This window comes from Anticarsia gemmatalis, chromosome 20 (assembly GCF_050436995.1).
Source record: "Anticarsia gemmatalis isolate Benzon Research Colony breed Stoneville strain chromosome 20, ilAntGemm2 primary, whole genome shotgun sequence".
Lineage (NCBI taxonomy): Eukaryota > Metazoa > Arthropoda > Insecta > Lepidoptera > Erebidae > Anticarsia > Anticarsia gemmatalis.
Window position 1 is genome coordinate 3,390,516 of NC_134764.1, and position 15,648 is coordinate 3,406,163.

Below are 15,648 nucleotides of genomic sequence, written 5' to 3' on the forward strand. Positions count from 1 at the left end.
ACACACAATAAAGACAAACTTATTTTTCCTGTGCTGATGATGAGCCACTAGGCTCAAAAAAATAAACAAATCCTTCAGAGGTCAGTGTGTGCAATTCTATAATAAAATCCCTCTATTGAAATTCAAATTTAAGCTTCAATACATTTAAGTTATGAACTAAACGATATTTATACTTAAGGATATTACAGTATTTCGATGAAAGGTGATTTACTGTGTCAACTTATTTGTTTTCTTAAAAGAAAATATTAACTTTATTATTTACATTTTATAATATTTTTTTCTTTCTCTCAACACTGCACACAGTAAATCATGAATATAACATTGTAATATGAAAATATGGACAATTAATAAGAGCAAGCCGTGAGTTTCTTGCCGTTTCTTCTCACGGGCAACAGCTTTTCCAAAACGGTGATAAATAAAAAATACTATGACGATTTCAAATACTTTTTAAAATAAAAATAAATAATAATTATAATATAAAATACTGACTTTGAACTAATAAAGCAAGCTGAAGTTTTCATGCATTTTCAAAAGACTTATAGCTGGTTGCCTTGTCTGAACGAATAAATTTTCTGATTAGGATAACGTACCTACATTTATAAGAATAAATGTTTGTGAAAATCCTTACCTATTCATATTTTTAGTTAAAGATCTTTATTACTATCTGATAAACAGGCACTGACTTTTTATTTTTATAAAGATTTCCTTACGCGCGAACTGAATTCGGTTGAAAAGGAAATGAAGAGTCTTAGACCTACTTAACATTATATTATTATTACACTTGGGTAATTAAGAAGCCCTTAGGTACTTGATTGATCACAGGTAGCTTCTATTTTGAACAAGGTTACGTGTGATTGTAAACGTACGTCATCTCTGGACGTATATACGTGTACGTAACAAATTAAAACCAGAACGTGTTGCGTAATTGTCATAGTAATTAGATGAACTTTGCCGTTGCGTTGGCTGTGTCTAGCCAATACAAAGACTGCAGTCTGACCGCATTGGCCATATTTCTATGGCGATGATGCTCTCCGTACGATTTCGGCCATGACAACCACTTCAACTTCTAAACTAGCTCTCCTAGCTGACGTTGTTGCGCGCTAAGATGCGCTCCCTAGCGCATAGCGGGCATTATTAATCAACCAAATTGCCAAAACGCATGCATTTAAATTACTTTAAGTACGAAGAGATCGTTTCCTTTTCAATTGATTTATTTTTCAATATAAAAAGAGTGGCCACGAGTTTCTTGTCAGTTCTTTCCATTGGCCCTACCTTCAGAACTGGCGGCTCATACGTGTCAGCATTTGACCTAAACTAACAAATGACTTGATTTTGATAATATTTCGGTTCTAGGAGTAACGACCACTGCCTGTGGCCAATGGCGGTACGTTGAATGATCTTTGCAGAGCAAAGAGCTCTCCCTCTCGAATTCACACGCCTCTATCTACTCTGACCGGTATGGAGGCATCACATACTTATAACTACGGTTAAGCCCAGCATGAAGCTACGTGCTCGGACTTAAACACACTCGTAGAAAGCAATTATCTTGCAAACAATGTGCTTATACTGGAAGACATTTTATTACTTTGTTAAGACTCAACGACCTTAGTCTCTAATACCTAGGTACCTTGAAGACATTGTGGAATACAGAATATAATTAATTTATGCCTTTTCTAATTATGTACTACATCTTCTGATTATACCTAAATATTACTTAGTAGGTAATTGGCATACGCTCTTGTTGACATGTCTCATTTTTAATAAATAAAATTAATAATAAAGATTGATTGGATAAGCAGCTATTTACCTAAAGTATAGAAAATGATTCCGATGTCACGTTTGAAACGTGTTATTATGCAAATGTATTAGAAAAATATTTTATTATACGATGTCATTGTTCAAAGGGCAGCATTCCTATAATTTCTAGTAAATAAGACGTCAGAAGATAATGCATTCGACAATAACACATAAATTATAACTGTTTACGTAAAACGTGATTTAAATTTCCTTGGAAATTACCTACAGAGAACAATCAAAATGGTCTATTCGGTGCCTTACTCTACCAAGATATTTTATACTGAGGTAGGCAGTTAGGCACATACCTATGTATAAGCATTTCTGCATTTGACCCACATCTAGGTACCATTTTTTTTTTTTTTTTTTTTCGTCAGGAAAATGCATTACTGCATGTCCCGCTCCAGGGAGGAAGCGGGGGTCTGTCGGGCTCTCCCGCCGGCTAGGCGTTCCGGCTTTAAATTTGGGCATACCGACTAAAAACCTGACGGTGTTCCTTCAATAGTCACCATAAAGTGGCCAGGACACGGTACCTCCAATTGGATACTCCGCGTCCCACATCTAAGTACCATATAAATAAACATTACCAAAATCAAGCTTGTCTCGTGAAAGTAATAACTAATAAGAATAAAAATGGTGAACATTTTTGAACCTCGCAAGTTAATGAAATCAGAAAGCTGAATCTGCCTGAGTTAGGTACCTACTTAAAAAGTTATTATTTTCATATTATAAAATAAAAGTATTAGACAAATAATCCTAACTGTTTTTAAGTGGCTTTCATATATTATGTATATAAAAACCACTTAAAAACAACTTGAAATTCAACAATTCTAATTGAAAAAAATTAAAAACCCAAAATTTTGGAGGGGCATTTTCAATTTATTGTTTGTTTTCAGGGATTTCGTTCTGCAGCGATAATGCGTTTTGATCATATTAGAGAAAGTTTACAGGTTTGTTTAAACTTAGTGGATGAAGCATTCTAATGGCCCAATCTGCGTGGAACTGATTAAAAGACTTGCAAAGAGCCTAAAAGGTAAAGAATCTAAAAAGATAATAATATAAGTTATCGGCAATCTTTGAAGGTACCATAAAAAACTGTATAGCCCATATTTGTAACTTTCTCCAAAAAACGGGTAGCACCATTATTTTTTTTAGTTATTCTGCTTGAACGAGAAACAAATGTAAATGAGGACTGAAATGGTGGACGGAAATGCGAAGTGACATGTGAAGTCTACATGGTACCATTTTCAATTAGTCTCCCACTAGATATTGTTTATTTTTCGATTCTATATACTACCCTTTTTGTAAGGGTTGTACCTAGATGCTAACTAAAATGAATGCTTTTTTCGTTTCCACTGCAATCCTACTAAAGTAACCCAACAAAGTGATAATGTTATTTGCATAAAGTTGTATACCAGAATTAAGCGTGACCAACTGGCAACACCGTTTGCATTTTTGCAGTTCGAAAACACTGACATCCCGTCCCGTCAAATCGTAGTTGTTAGTGGTATGACACATCCATCACAGCTTTTATCGTAATTCAGCAATTAACGTTATTTACAAAACGCAATTAGTAATTATAGTTCAAAATATAAATAACGAAAGACATTAAAATGTCCAGTGAAACGGCGAACAAAAATGTAAGTATGCTCATTATTTTAGTTATCCTTAAACTTGTGAAGCAATTCCTTGTAATGTAGAACTGTATGTAGTTAGGTTTTTGGATTTTTAAGCTTATTTCCTATGGTGACTATAGCGATTTTTGTCGCGGAAGTGTGTCAGTTTGAATGTAGTATTTAAATGGCGGTCAGTTCGTATGCATTCGGAATATTTTATGTGTTATTGGACGATGTGTCACTAGTTAATATTTCGAGTCCCCGTTAGTTGTACTAAATGCCTATGTTTAACCGAGTGCGGTGTTATCACGCACGGTATGATTAAGGAACATGTCGGTATACTATGTATGTTTATTCTGTAGAATGTTGATAATGAGTGTCCTGTATACTTTTGTTTGTCCCTTGATTTATTGTTTGGATGCCGAAAGATCCCTATAAACAATTTAATAACTGTAAATATATATGGGTATCTACAATCAAAGAATTTTTCAGGATAACAATATATTTTAGGAGGATAATTTTGCAATCAATATTTAGCTTCATTACCAAAACAAACAAAATTCTCTTGATTGTTTAAATTGCTTCTTACTCCTTCACATAAAGCATTTTAAATCATGTTGTCTGTTTAAAACTACTTCTATTATATTCATAAAATAGTGTATTTTAACATTTATCAATGTCTTTGCTTTGGAGTCTATCCAACTGCTGATCATAAGGTCTTGGGTTGGATTCTCAGTTCAGCCAAGTGTTATTGGTCTTTTCTTTTTTATATTAGAATATTTATCCATAGTAGCTTGGAATTTAGTTTGGTAACATGCCCAGTATATAGCAATAGGAACTAAATATGTTAATGGGAAAACTTAAATGAATTTCATACATTTATATACATTCCTTCCAGTATAACAAGTATGATACTATGTATGCAACATACCGACTAATTACATATTTACTCAAAGTTTTATAGTGCATATGGCATGTGAGTTCTTAGGGTTTGAACTGAAGAAATTTCTGAAAAGTTAAAGAATTCTATTGCTTTTTTTTGTATGACTTTTATATGTTTTTCTTTCACTCTTAGTATAAAAAAACAGTAACAAGGACTTTACTCAAAAATCAATATTTGTGTACAAATAATATTTTTTAGTTTAGTTAACTACTGTTGCATTCTTTAGAATTATAATTTTAAATTCCTGCAGTTGGTTTTTCATGTCCAAGTTCTATTATCTAGATTGTCATACCAATGTTTCTTGACATTGATATCTTATAAGGATAGTTTTAATATATTTTGGGTATGTAACATTAACTTTTGTTACAGTTTTCCAACCTGGAAACTCCAGGATATGTGGGGTTTGCAAACCTGCCTAACCAAGTACACCGCAAGTCGGTGAAGAAAGGTTTTGAGTTCACACTCATGGTGGTGGGTGAGAGTGGACTGGGAAAGTCAACGCTTGTCAACTCATTGTTCCTGACTGACTTGTATCCTGAAAGAGTCATACCTGATGCTACCGGTTTGTACTTAAATTTTATTTGCTAGCACCTGTCTAAGGCATTTTTCTTGTGACAATATTTGATGATCTAGATTATGGTGATGATCTAGGATCTAAGTGTAGGCTAACAATCTGTTGAAGGTTTAATTTGGGCACAATGACACCAAGCATTTCTAATTTCTGTTGGACTACTCTTAAAAGACAGGTAATATGCACTATATATGGGTATAGGCTCATGCTCCAAGGATATGGAATTGACATGGAAAATGGCACATGCATGCATACCCTTCGGTACAACTATAGTAATGCTGTAAACAATGTGAATATTTGTTGTCTTTGCTTTGTTTATAATAACACTATTAAATTCTCTAAACTATATCAATATTAATACAGGCATATTACAGTAGCAATAATAACAATTTGTACATCATTCTATTGTGATATAGTCAATTAGATTCTTAAGACCTACATACCTTATATTATTATATCATAAGCCTAAATCTACATTAACATCATTAAGTTTGTTTTAAACAACTCATGCAGATTACTCATCAAATTCTAAGAGAGTGATGTTCTCATTTCTCATTATTTTTCAATTACTAATTCTTTAAAATCCACCCTAGATATGATGTGACTTATGAGTAATATACTGGCTTTATTTTACTTTATTGATAGATAATGTCCTTCCCTAGGATAACTAATTATTGACCTTCCAAATTCAGTGTCGTTTTTTTTTGTGCTAGTGACTATGTTTCGAAATCCTATTTGTCTGCCAGTCCCACATCTTGCATATTAGCATATTTTATTATGTATATGTGTTCTCTAAGAAAAGAATAAAAAGACAGAATTAAATCTGTATGCAGAATATGAAGCCTCACTTGCAACCACTAAACCATGAAAGCATTTCTGTTCAACACATCAATCTCTGCAGCTATTTATCAACATCTTATTGGAAGATGTTCACAGATTTAAGATGTCATGTTTGGCATCAACACATTTCTACCAACATATCTGAGAGTCAGTTATCCGTAAAAAGAAAGTTATATTGTTACATGCATTAATACACTCATTACTGCTTATTTGATCAGATAACTATCACTGTGTAAAAGCAAGCGCGCACTGATGACTTTTGTCACCGTGACTATTTCTTCACTCTTCATCAAGTCTATGCGTTATGCGCTGCTAGCTTAAAAGTAGTTGGAGCCGCCCAAAAGCCTTTTACGTAACCTACAAAGTACAAAGGCTTTAAGCGCCAATACCTTTCAGCCAATTACATGTGTGTACAGAGATTAAGGCCTCATAAGTCCACGATACGTCGTGGGTCAAATTCTACAGAGTCAATTATTTTCAGTAGGTCACAGTATAAGTTCGAATTCGAGTCTAAGGCTCTGTATTGCACAAATATATTATTTTATTATAATCTGCTGCTTACGACGTTCAGGTGAAAAAAATCCGAAGTAAAACGTCTTATGTGAAAAACCAAGTCATAAACTATCTGGGTCCGAAATTTTATCAAAATCTGTTCAGTTTTTTTTGCGAGAAAGAGTAACAAACATACATCCTCACAAACATCCACATTTATCGGTGGAATATTATTTGTGGTTTTACTTACTATACCATTTTCTGCTTAATATTGTACAGTAAGTAGTACCTATCGCGAATAGAAACAATTATAACATAAATTATTCAAATAAATTAATTTATAAACGTTACTTCCTGATCATTGTGGTTTTGGGGTCAACTGGAATGACCCAGTGTTTGATAAACAAGTGATTTGCATGCTAATGCACCAATATTATTATTGAAGCAAAAATAATGGAAATTATTGGGCAAAGTCCTACTAAGCTAGGTATTATTTTAAGGCATTATTTCTTTAACACATTATCCAAGTATAGTTTCATAGTTTTGCCCGAAGGTGGTTTTTATATTGGAATAGCTGATCTTGGTAACGTGTCCGGTATATGACAATAGGCTCGCCCCTTTTTACCAACTATACTACATGGCGATTAAATAACTATATGGCGAAGCGTGGGTGAATTTCATTCAATTCTTGCCTTCGGGTTTATACCCGACGCCACGGATCCGTGTCGGTCTATGTATGTATGAATTGCCCTAGGCACATAAAGCCATTGATATTAACAGGCAATTTTACACTTTTTAAGTAGATACACATAGCTTTAGGGAAGGAAAGGAAAAGAAGGAAATACACGACGTATGTTCCGTTAGATATGAACCTTCCCTTATACCACAAAGCCTTAAGTATCCTTTTTACCCCTTTTACATTAAAGAGATATACCTAATTCATGAATCCATTAAATATAATTGAAGCTTAATTTCAGAGAAAACGAATCAGACGGTGAAATTGGACGCATCTACCGTTGAGATCGAGGAGAGGGGAGTGAAGCTTCGCCTGACTGTCGTTGACACGCCCGGGTATGGCGATGCTATTGACAACACCGATTGTTTCCGGGTAAGTCATTCAACGCTGCCGAAACTGTGCGAGTTGTCCAGTCTTCTGCAATTTGGGGACCTTTTAAAATTGACTGGTGCAGAGGTAGCATAAGTTATAACTTGGTATTAAATAAAAAGAAGAAACAATACTTTCGCGTTGAATTTTAACCGTCTAATTTTATAGGGGAATATATGCGAATATACATTTTACCCTATATTGCTTGACATTTCGACATATGCTACACTAGCCGTCGTCACAAGCTGATATACTACGATACTAAAATTTAAAGGTATTTCATACTCTTCAGCTAACTCAAAGTCAACTTGTGACCACGGCAATCCCTGTTTCTTTCATTTCCATGCGACACATATAAATTATAATTACTTTAGATTATAGAAATTGAGATTTTTTTGCGTACTTAATTTATTTAGGTATTTTTGGTTTTGTGAATATTAAGTTTTAGCAAATTTGCATCAAGACAATTAAACCATTCGATTAAATTCGCATTAACCCCAGGGCAGGGTTCACAAAGAGCAAAGCCGAAATGAAACAATTTACATCAATCAATTTATATTCAAAATAAATAGAAATACAATGCTTAACTTACGTTTTATAATAAAATTTTATAGTACACTTAAAACTGTTGTTTAGTCGTAACTAAACGCATTTAAAAGTAGCAATTACTAACTACAAAACGGAATGTATTCGAGTGTTAGATACAGTTCAAAAACCAGACAGACTCGTAAGCTACACGCATGATTACTTCGCATTACGTATACCCTGTAATTATTGCGCGATAGTTTTAAACTCACACACACCGTTTTACACGAAGACTTTTGATATCTGATGGTGTAAAATTCTTCAAGATGTGGGTTTGGTTTCGCACACTATATTAGCTTAGCTTTTGTTCCAAACTATGTAGGAGTCGGCTTCCAGTTTCACCGGATGCAGCCGGATATCAGTGTTTTACATGGAGCGACAGCCTTTCTGACCTCCACAACACAGTTATCTGGGTTATAACACGATACCTTTCGGTAAGACTGGTTGTCAGGCTTTCAAGCTTCTGACTACTGTTAACGACTGTCAAAGATCTTCGAAAATGACAGCCGGGCAAGGAGCTCCCTTCCGAAATCTCCACATATTCACTTTTTATTTGTATTCGAGTAAAACTATTGTGGTAGGTATGCCGTATGTGAGAGGAGAGACGATAATAAATTTGCGTGTGCTCAGCTTATACACGCAAATGAATTATTGCATGATCGACTCACATGTCTCTAAATATAACTTTTATGAATCTTATAAATGCATCTTATAAAGTATCAGTCAATCTATAATTCACTGTAAATTATACCTCATGCGATTTCATACGAAACTTTCGTTGTCATAAACATGGCTTGCTTTACGATAGGTGTAAGGTTTATTATTTATAAGCAAAGGAAATTACTATAGAAAATATTTCGTTTTCATGTCATTCAATGCTTAGAACAATCTATCTATCTGTGGAAAAAATTCAACGACTAACTTTCAGATATGAAAAAGGGGACAGTATTATAATTAAAACCAAGCGTCGATTTTTTTTGCTACGACCAAACATCTGCGTTGAAGTACCTACATATGGAGTACTTCATACGTAAGGGCATGTTTATTTCCTCTATTTTTCATTCATTCGTCCCAACATTCAATAAGCATACCTACCTACACGCATTCTTCACAAAGTTTTAAAAATAGACACTCGTAACGGATATGCATTCCAGATTTAATGTGTTTGTTTATTTGCAGTCGATAATCCAATACATTGACGAACAATTCGAGAGATTCCTGCGAGACGAGAGCGGACTCAACCGGCGCAACATTGTCGACAACCGTATACATTGCTGTTTCTACTTCATATCGCCATTTGGACATGGGTAATGCGGTCATTTATAACGATTTGATTTATAATTTCTAAACACTATTATATGCCATATACTAAGCAAATTTAGTAACTGCCAATGTGGCGTGAATCCGTCTTCTATTCAAGAAGACTCGGACACGATTCCCGGGTCAAGCAATGTCTAATTAGAATATTTCTCACTAGTAGTCCGGAATCGGTAAAGGGCAATAGGCTCGCCCCCTATTTCAAGGGACAAATTTTGTTAATATCGAAACGTGGGCGGATTTCATTCATCTCTGCATAGACCCTCTGTATAACAGGCATGATATTATGCATGTTTGTATATTTAATAACCGAAGTGTTGTCAAAATTGCTCGTTCGCCATTTTAGTGGTTTTCCATTCGCTTTCCGCGTTCTGAATCCGGCCGTCCCCTCTTATTCAATAATGTATGTTATGTTTATCAACATTGTCGAGTTGACACCGCTGTCTTTAATTCGGACACTTTGAGTCGCTATATATCCATAGTAGTGTTTTGGAGTGACCCTCCTACCGTCTTACTAACTTTCTCCGGTGGTTCCTTGCCCCTAATTAAAGATTTTTATTCTTTTAATAGCTATTTAAAACGAATAAAATAGAACAAAATTCGTCTCGGTCAGTATTTGTCTAAAAGATACATGAATGAATAACTACAAACTCATAGGCTTCGTAATTAGTTTGGTGACTGATAAAGGGACGAAAGGTCAATTACCCATCGTGGTACTTCCTATTCGTTATGATTCACACATTGTCGCCTAATTTATTTGTTTTTTAACACCCACGTTATTTAGTGTAGGTATACGTTTAATATTACATACACATATTTTATTTTTTCATATAACGGTTTCTATTTATTTATGAAAAGTAGAAATCGTTTCAGATTTGGAAGTCAATAGTTTTTTATTTTCGAAATAACATACGATCTGCCTTTATAAGCTGTTAACATTATCTCGATACTAAACTCATCATAAAATAAACTTCTAAGTTGGCACAGGATTCATGCCTAAACTTTCTGGTATAACATGCGCATTGTACCTACTATAAAATTATTGTTTCGTTTAGGTTGAAGCCGTTAGACATCGAGTTCATGAAGCAACTGCACAACAAAGTGAACATCGTGCCGGTCATCGCTAAAGCCGACTGTCTCACCAAGAAGGAGGTGCAGCGACTCAAGTCTAGGGTAAGTTGTGAAGTTTAATTGACCCTGAATTTTTACTATGGGTAGTTGACTCCTGAAGTCCAGGGTACACTTGCGAAGTGTTGAGTCTCGGTTTTATAAAAGCTCATACTTGAATATTATATTTAACTAGCTGACCCGCGCAGCTCCCTTATTCACCAACTTTAAATCATTAAAAAACTTGTTTTAGGTAATGGAGGAAATTGAGAGAGAAGGAATCAAGATCTACCCGCTGCCAGACTGCGACAGTGATGAAGATGAGGACTACAAGGAACAGGTACAAAATCTAAACCTAACGTAATCGGAAAGAAAAAATAAAGTCACTATTAGTAGGATATCAAACAGGCTGTGTGTAATAACTCGATTGGCTGCCTCTATTAATCCCTCATTTAAAAAATGTGCTAATCGATTTTTTATATCGTATATCTTCTTATAATGTGAGGTGCGGCAACTGAAAGAGGCGGTCCCGTTCGCGGTGTGCGGCGCGGGGCAGCAGCTGGAGGTGCGCGGGCGGCGCGTGCGCGGCCGCCTGTACCCCTGGGGCGTGGTGGAGGTCGAGAACCCCGAGCACTGCGACTTCATCAAGCTCAGGACTATGCTCATGTTAGTATCTACTACGTAGCACTGTACAATGAACACCCGAGTAACAACGATATCTAGGTTTCTTTTAATATGGGCACAAATATAATAATATGCTGGGTGCGTTATATTACAAATCAATATGCATTGATATGTCTACAGTCTAAAATTTCATTTAACAATTGAAGAGCTTTTCTTAATAATGTAAGCTACTTCCACTTTTATATTAGGTCGGGGAGACAAGTTCATACATACTATAATGCGAAAAGACTTTTTCCCCGACCTAATAGATGCGAATGGAAGTCTATCTGTTTAATTTTTACGGCTAATGGCTAACTTTTTTTTTGTGTCTGTCCCCAGCACTCACATGCAAGATCTGCAGGAGGTGACTCAGGAGGTGCACTACGAGAACTACCGCTCCGAGCGACTCGCGCGCAGCGGACAAGTGCCCAAGAGACACACGTGAGTTACATACGACTTTCTGTCTGTCTTAATTTGTATTAAAAAGAGCTTCTTTTTTTAAAAAAAAAAAAACGAGTCAACTCCTTAGCTAAAATTTGCTCTTGTGTCACGGGGACTTTTACAGACATACAAACAACGGACACAAAGTACAACCAGACCCGAAGCAACTATTTATGAGTCACATAAAAGTTTTTGTTCCGTGTGGGAGTAGAACCCACCTTAAACACTGTGTCACACCTCAATATTTCTAAAGCTACATAATTTATTAATTTCTAAATAAAACAGCTCCCTTGATAGAAACAGTATTTTGTCATCATAATCCATTGTTAATGTGACTACGACAGTATTTACATACCACAGTTATCTCAAGTTTTCCTGTAGCAAGGAACAGGAAAAATTCTAATATCCAATTAAAGCATAGTTGTTTGATAGCTATTTAAATATGTTTTCCTTTTTAGATCGACTGAGAGCGGATTAAGTGAGGCCGAGTCTAATGGAATCTCGAATGGTACTGAGGATGCCGCCGACCGTGAACGAGCGCTCCGTGAGAAGGTAAACCCATCTAAATCTTCATCATATATTATCTTCGTAAAGTAGTAAAAAGAGGTGGCTGGAGCTGGAATGACTAGTAGCGTTAGACTGTTGAACTAGCAAACATTTGTAGTAAAGTTTACTGATAGAAATTATTTTCAAATATAAAATGTTGGTGATTTAAAAAATACTTTATATGGCACAAAGTCTATACCGGGAACTACAGAGTTGTAGGTACTCAATATAGCCACATTAGTTTATATTCTCAGCGTAATTGACACAACTAAAATCCTACACGAATTTGATAAATCCATTAACACTTTATCTGATTTAAATGTGAGGACTAATCATATACACTTACTACTCTACCTACAGACAATATAATTATAGCGCATTCTGACGTCACACTTTGTATTGCAGGAGGCCGAGCTGCGTCGCATGCAAGAGATGCTGGAGCAGATGCAGCGACAGATGCAGCTGCAGGCCGCCGGCACCACGGGCACCACCACCACCGCATAGTGTACGCGCTCCGCACAGGTAACACTGGAAACCACTCGTATACATTTTCGAAACGAATATATTGTTGACAAAGATTTTCTCATGTCCACACAAACCTCCGCGCACTTAAAATATTTACTTTAAGGTGGTCATGCAAATCATATTATTAAAGTGTTATAGTTTTCTTAATATTGGCAAGAATGTTTAAGGCTGGATGCTATTTATATGCCTTTTTTATATCAATACCACTGAGATCATTGTACAACCTACTATTAGCTATGACTATGATATTATGGCGGCACTTACGATTTGATTATAATTTGATGTGCTTTGACATCGCTACCTACGTAAAAAATAATGATTGTTTCTGAATGATTTATTTATTATTGTTATCTCCACAGTTGGACATTAGTACGGCTGTCCAGCTGCCGGCACCATGCGACGTCGTCAACTCGATCCTACGCGCCATACCGTATTGCGTCACTTCCAATTAAACATTACTGTCGTACACACTATAATGTTCATACTTATACTTAACTTACAATGATGCAATAGGTACAAATACATGTAATATGTATTTTATGGACTGCAAATCAGGGCCGCACTTCAACTTATTTCGATGGAGGGCCAGATAAGAGAGAGAGAGAGAGTTTACACAAGCTACTACCTTCTCTGTCTACGGCCAAACTGCAGATAAACTACAACGGAAAGAACAACATTATACAGTTTTATTAATCTTGTGCCACAGCTTCAAGTTATAGGCAATGTCACAAACTAAGTGCAATATCGAAATCATTGAAGCTACGTATTTATATGAACATTATAGTACCAAGTATTATTTTCTAACTCAAATATTATTTTCCTTTCATATTTTATAGGACGATATTATTATAGGTATACCAATATCTATAGACAATAGAATGTTTATCTCTCTATAGCGTAAGTATTAAAGATATTGAAAATGCAATATAGAGTACAGAATATTCCATGTCTATTAAATTTACAGCAAAATAAATAATAAAAGTGTTATTAATAAAATGTTATGACTGGCAACACTAGAGGTAAGTTGCCAGTATTAGTGGAACTCGCTTGGTTATTTTTGTTTGTATATTTGTCATATTATCTCATTTACTCTCATGACAAATTATAGAGGCATAACTATTATACTGACATTTATATAAACAAAATAGCCAAGTGAAGTCTTATGATATAGATAAATATTCCAAGTTTAGTGTCGTAACATATGCATATTGAATCGAAAACCAATTGTAATCGAATCGACCTGTTAGCTAAGCGTCTACTTTATATAAGCTCGAAAAAGCGCGGGCAATTGGATACCGTACAATTGATACTGATTAGCGTGCTTTAAGATTTAAGAACTTCTGAATCGATCTAGTTAAGATTGTAACGATTCGTTCTCGAGAAAATATGTATTGTTATGTACTGCAGGAGATTTCCATTAATCGTGTTAAAAATATAGATATGTCGTAGAATCTCAATAACTATTCCATGTCTGCATTAAGATAGGTTTAATGTAAAGCACATTATGACTAACGCACTATTAGGGCAATAAATATTTGGATGTATTCAATTGTAGTGACTAGAGCGTGTGCTCGTAGACTATAGACATAGAGTATTAAAAAAATAATGATGCCTATGGACAGATCTGAAAAGAATGTTTGAGATTGCCGCCTAAACGTAAACTATATAAAAGCATTAGTTTCATATACATCTGAATAAGTAACAAATAGTTTATCAGGCAGTACTTTGACAGTTGTTTAATACATGCTGTCATTTTATCTGTCAGTTAAGTTATTCGACACTTATTCACAGGTCGTGAAACTGGCTCTAGGACTACTAAAGGCTTCGTAAACATTGGAATGGTTCCTAAGTAAATACCTCTTATGTGGATTGCTTTGTAGTCCCTTCTTCCATATTATACATAGTGATTATAGAATGCAGACATGGGCCTAAGCAACTAACAGTGAAATTGATTGTGCTTTTCTACCGTACAGTAAAACATAATGTTAATACATTGATTTGCAAAACGAGTTTCGAAATGCATAATCAGTTTTACCTAAAACATAATTGTAATTTTGCGAATGTCCCAACAATGAACCATTAGGATGTCGAGTGGCCTCTGATTTATCTAAAACGCATTTACTTTTACTGTGCCATTCCATTCTTATTCCGTCATCTTAACGACACGGAAATTATTTCTAGAGTTTTTTTATTGTGTTTGTTAACAACATTCTTAAACATCGCATCACATCTAAGTCCTAATTAAATAGTGATGTGTCTCTTCTGATAGAATGATTAAACATTTTTTTTTATTTAATTGGCATTATTGCATTGCCTCTGCATTTCTCTCTCATGACAAAAAGTATTATTTTTTACTTTGATGACTGACATTTATTATTTTGAGTATTCCATTTTTGTATTGTCAATTTACTCTTTATTAATCCTATTAGATAATATGCATGAAAATATATTATTATTTTTTAAGATATAATTGGAATGATGTTTGTATCGAATAGAAGGCTGAAATGCTAATTGGAGAATGTAATTATATTAAATTACCAAATTCTAACTTTAGTAGGTACTTAAAATTCTTAGTATCTCATGTATTTAGAATTTATTCCCACATTGGTGCATTTATTTTGTACTATTATATCAACTAATTATTGTTAACTAATTGATGAATCGAATAAAATGAATCTAATAAAACTTAGAAGTTAAATTGGTGCCAAAGTTTCGAAATAATAGAAAACAGTAAAATAGAAAATCCTTAATATTTCTGAATTATTTGATTGCGAGTTAACATCTAGGTATCCATGTAATTTTATGTGAAAGAACTTCTATGTAATCATATTTTTATAGTAAATATAAACGGTTCTTACCAATATTCATTGTTTTATTAAGATAATAAACAAACCTGTCTACTTTTAAAGATGACCTGTGTTCATGCTGTGATTACATTATGAAGAGTATAGGCACTCCCTTGCAACTAACACTTGACAAGCAGCAAGAACGATACCCAATCGTGTTCCGATTGATAATAATAGAAATATAAACATAAATTATAATTTTATACAACGCCGTGTAATACTGATACGTGTAGGCAGAGGTGTAAATTTAAATAAAG

At 34.6% G+C, this 15,648-nt stretch overlaps 1 protein-coding gene across 1 annotated transcript; it reads left to right on the top strand.

The window, feature by feature from the left end:
- The first annotated feature begins 3,255 nt into the window (after positions 1 to 3,255).
- Positions 3,256 to 15,408, top strand: Septin1 (Septin 1). The gene is made up of 11 exons (XM_076127754.1): positions 3,256 to 3,434; positions 4,723 to 4,915; positions 7,234 to 7,364; positions 9,126 to 9,253; positions 10,319 to 10,436; positions 10,624 to 10,710; positions 10,876 to 11,036; positions 11,373 to 11,474; positions 11,933 to 12,026; positions 12,426 to 12,542; positions 12,905 to 15,408. The coding sequence occupies exons 1-10, from the start codon at positions 3,408 to 3,410 to the stop codon at positions 12,522 to 12,524; spliced, it is 1,140 nt and encodes a 379-aa protein (XP_075983869.1). The 5' UTR covers positions 3,256 to 3,407; the 3' UTR covers positions 12,525 to 12,542; positions 12,905 to 15,408.
- The last annotated feature ends 240 nt before the right edge of the window (positions 15,409 to 15,648 follow it).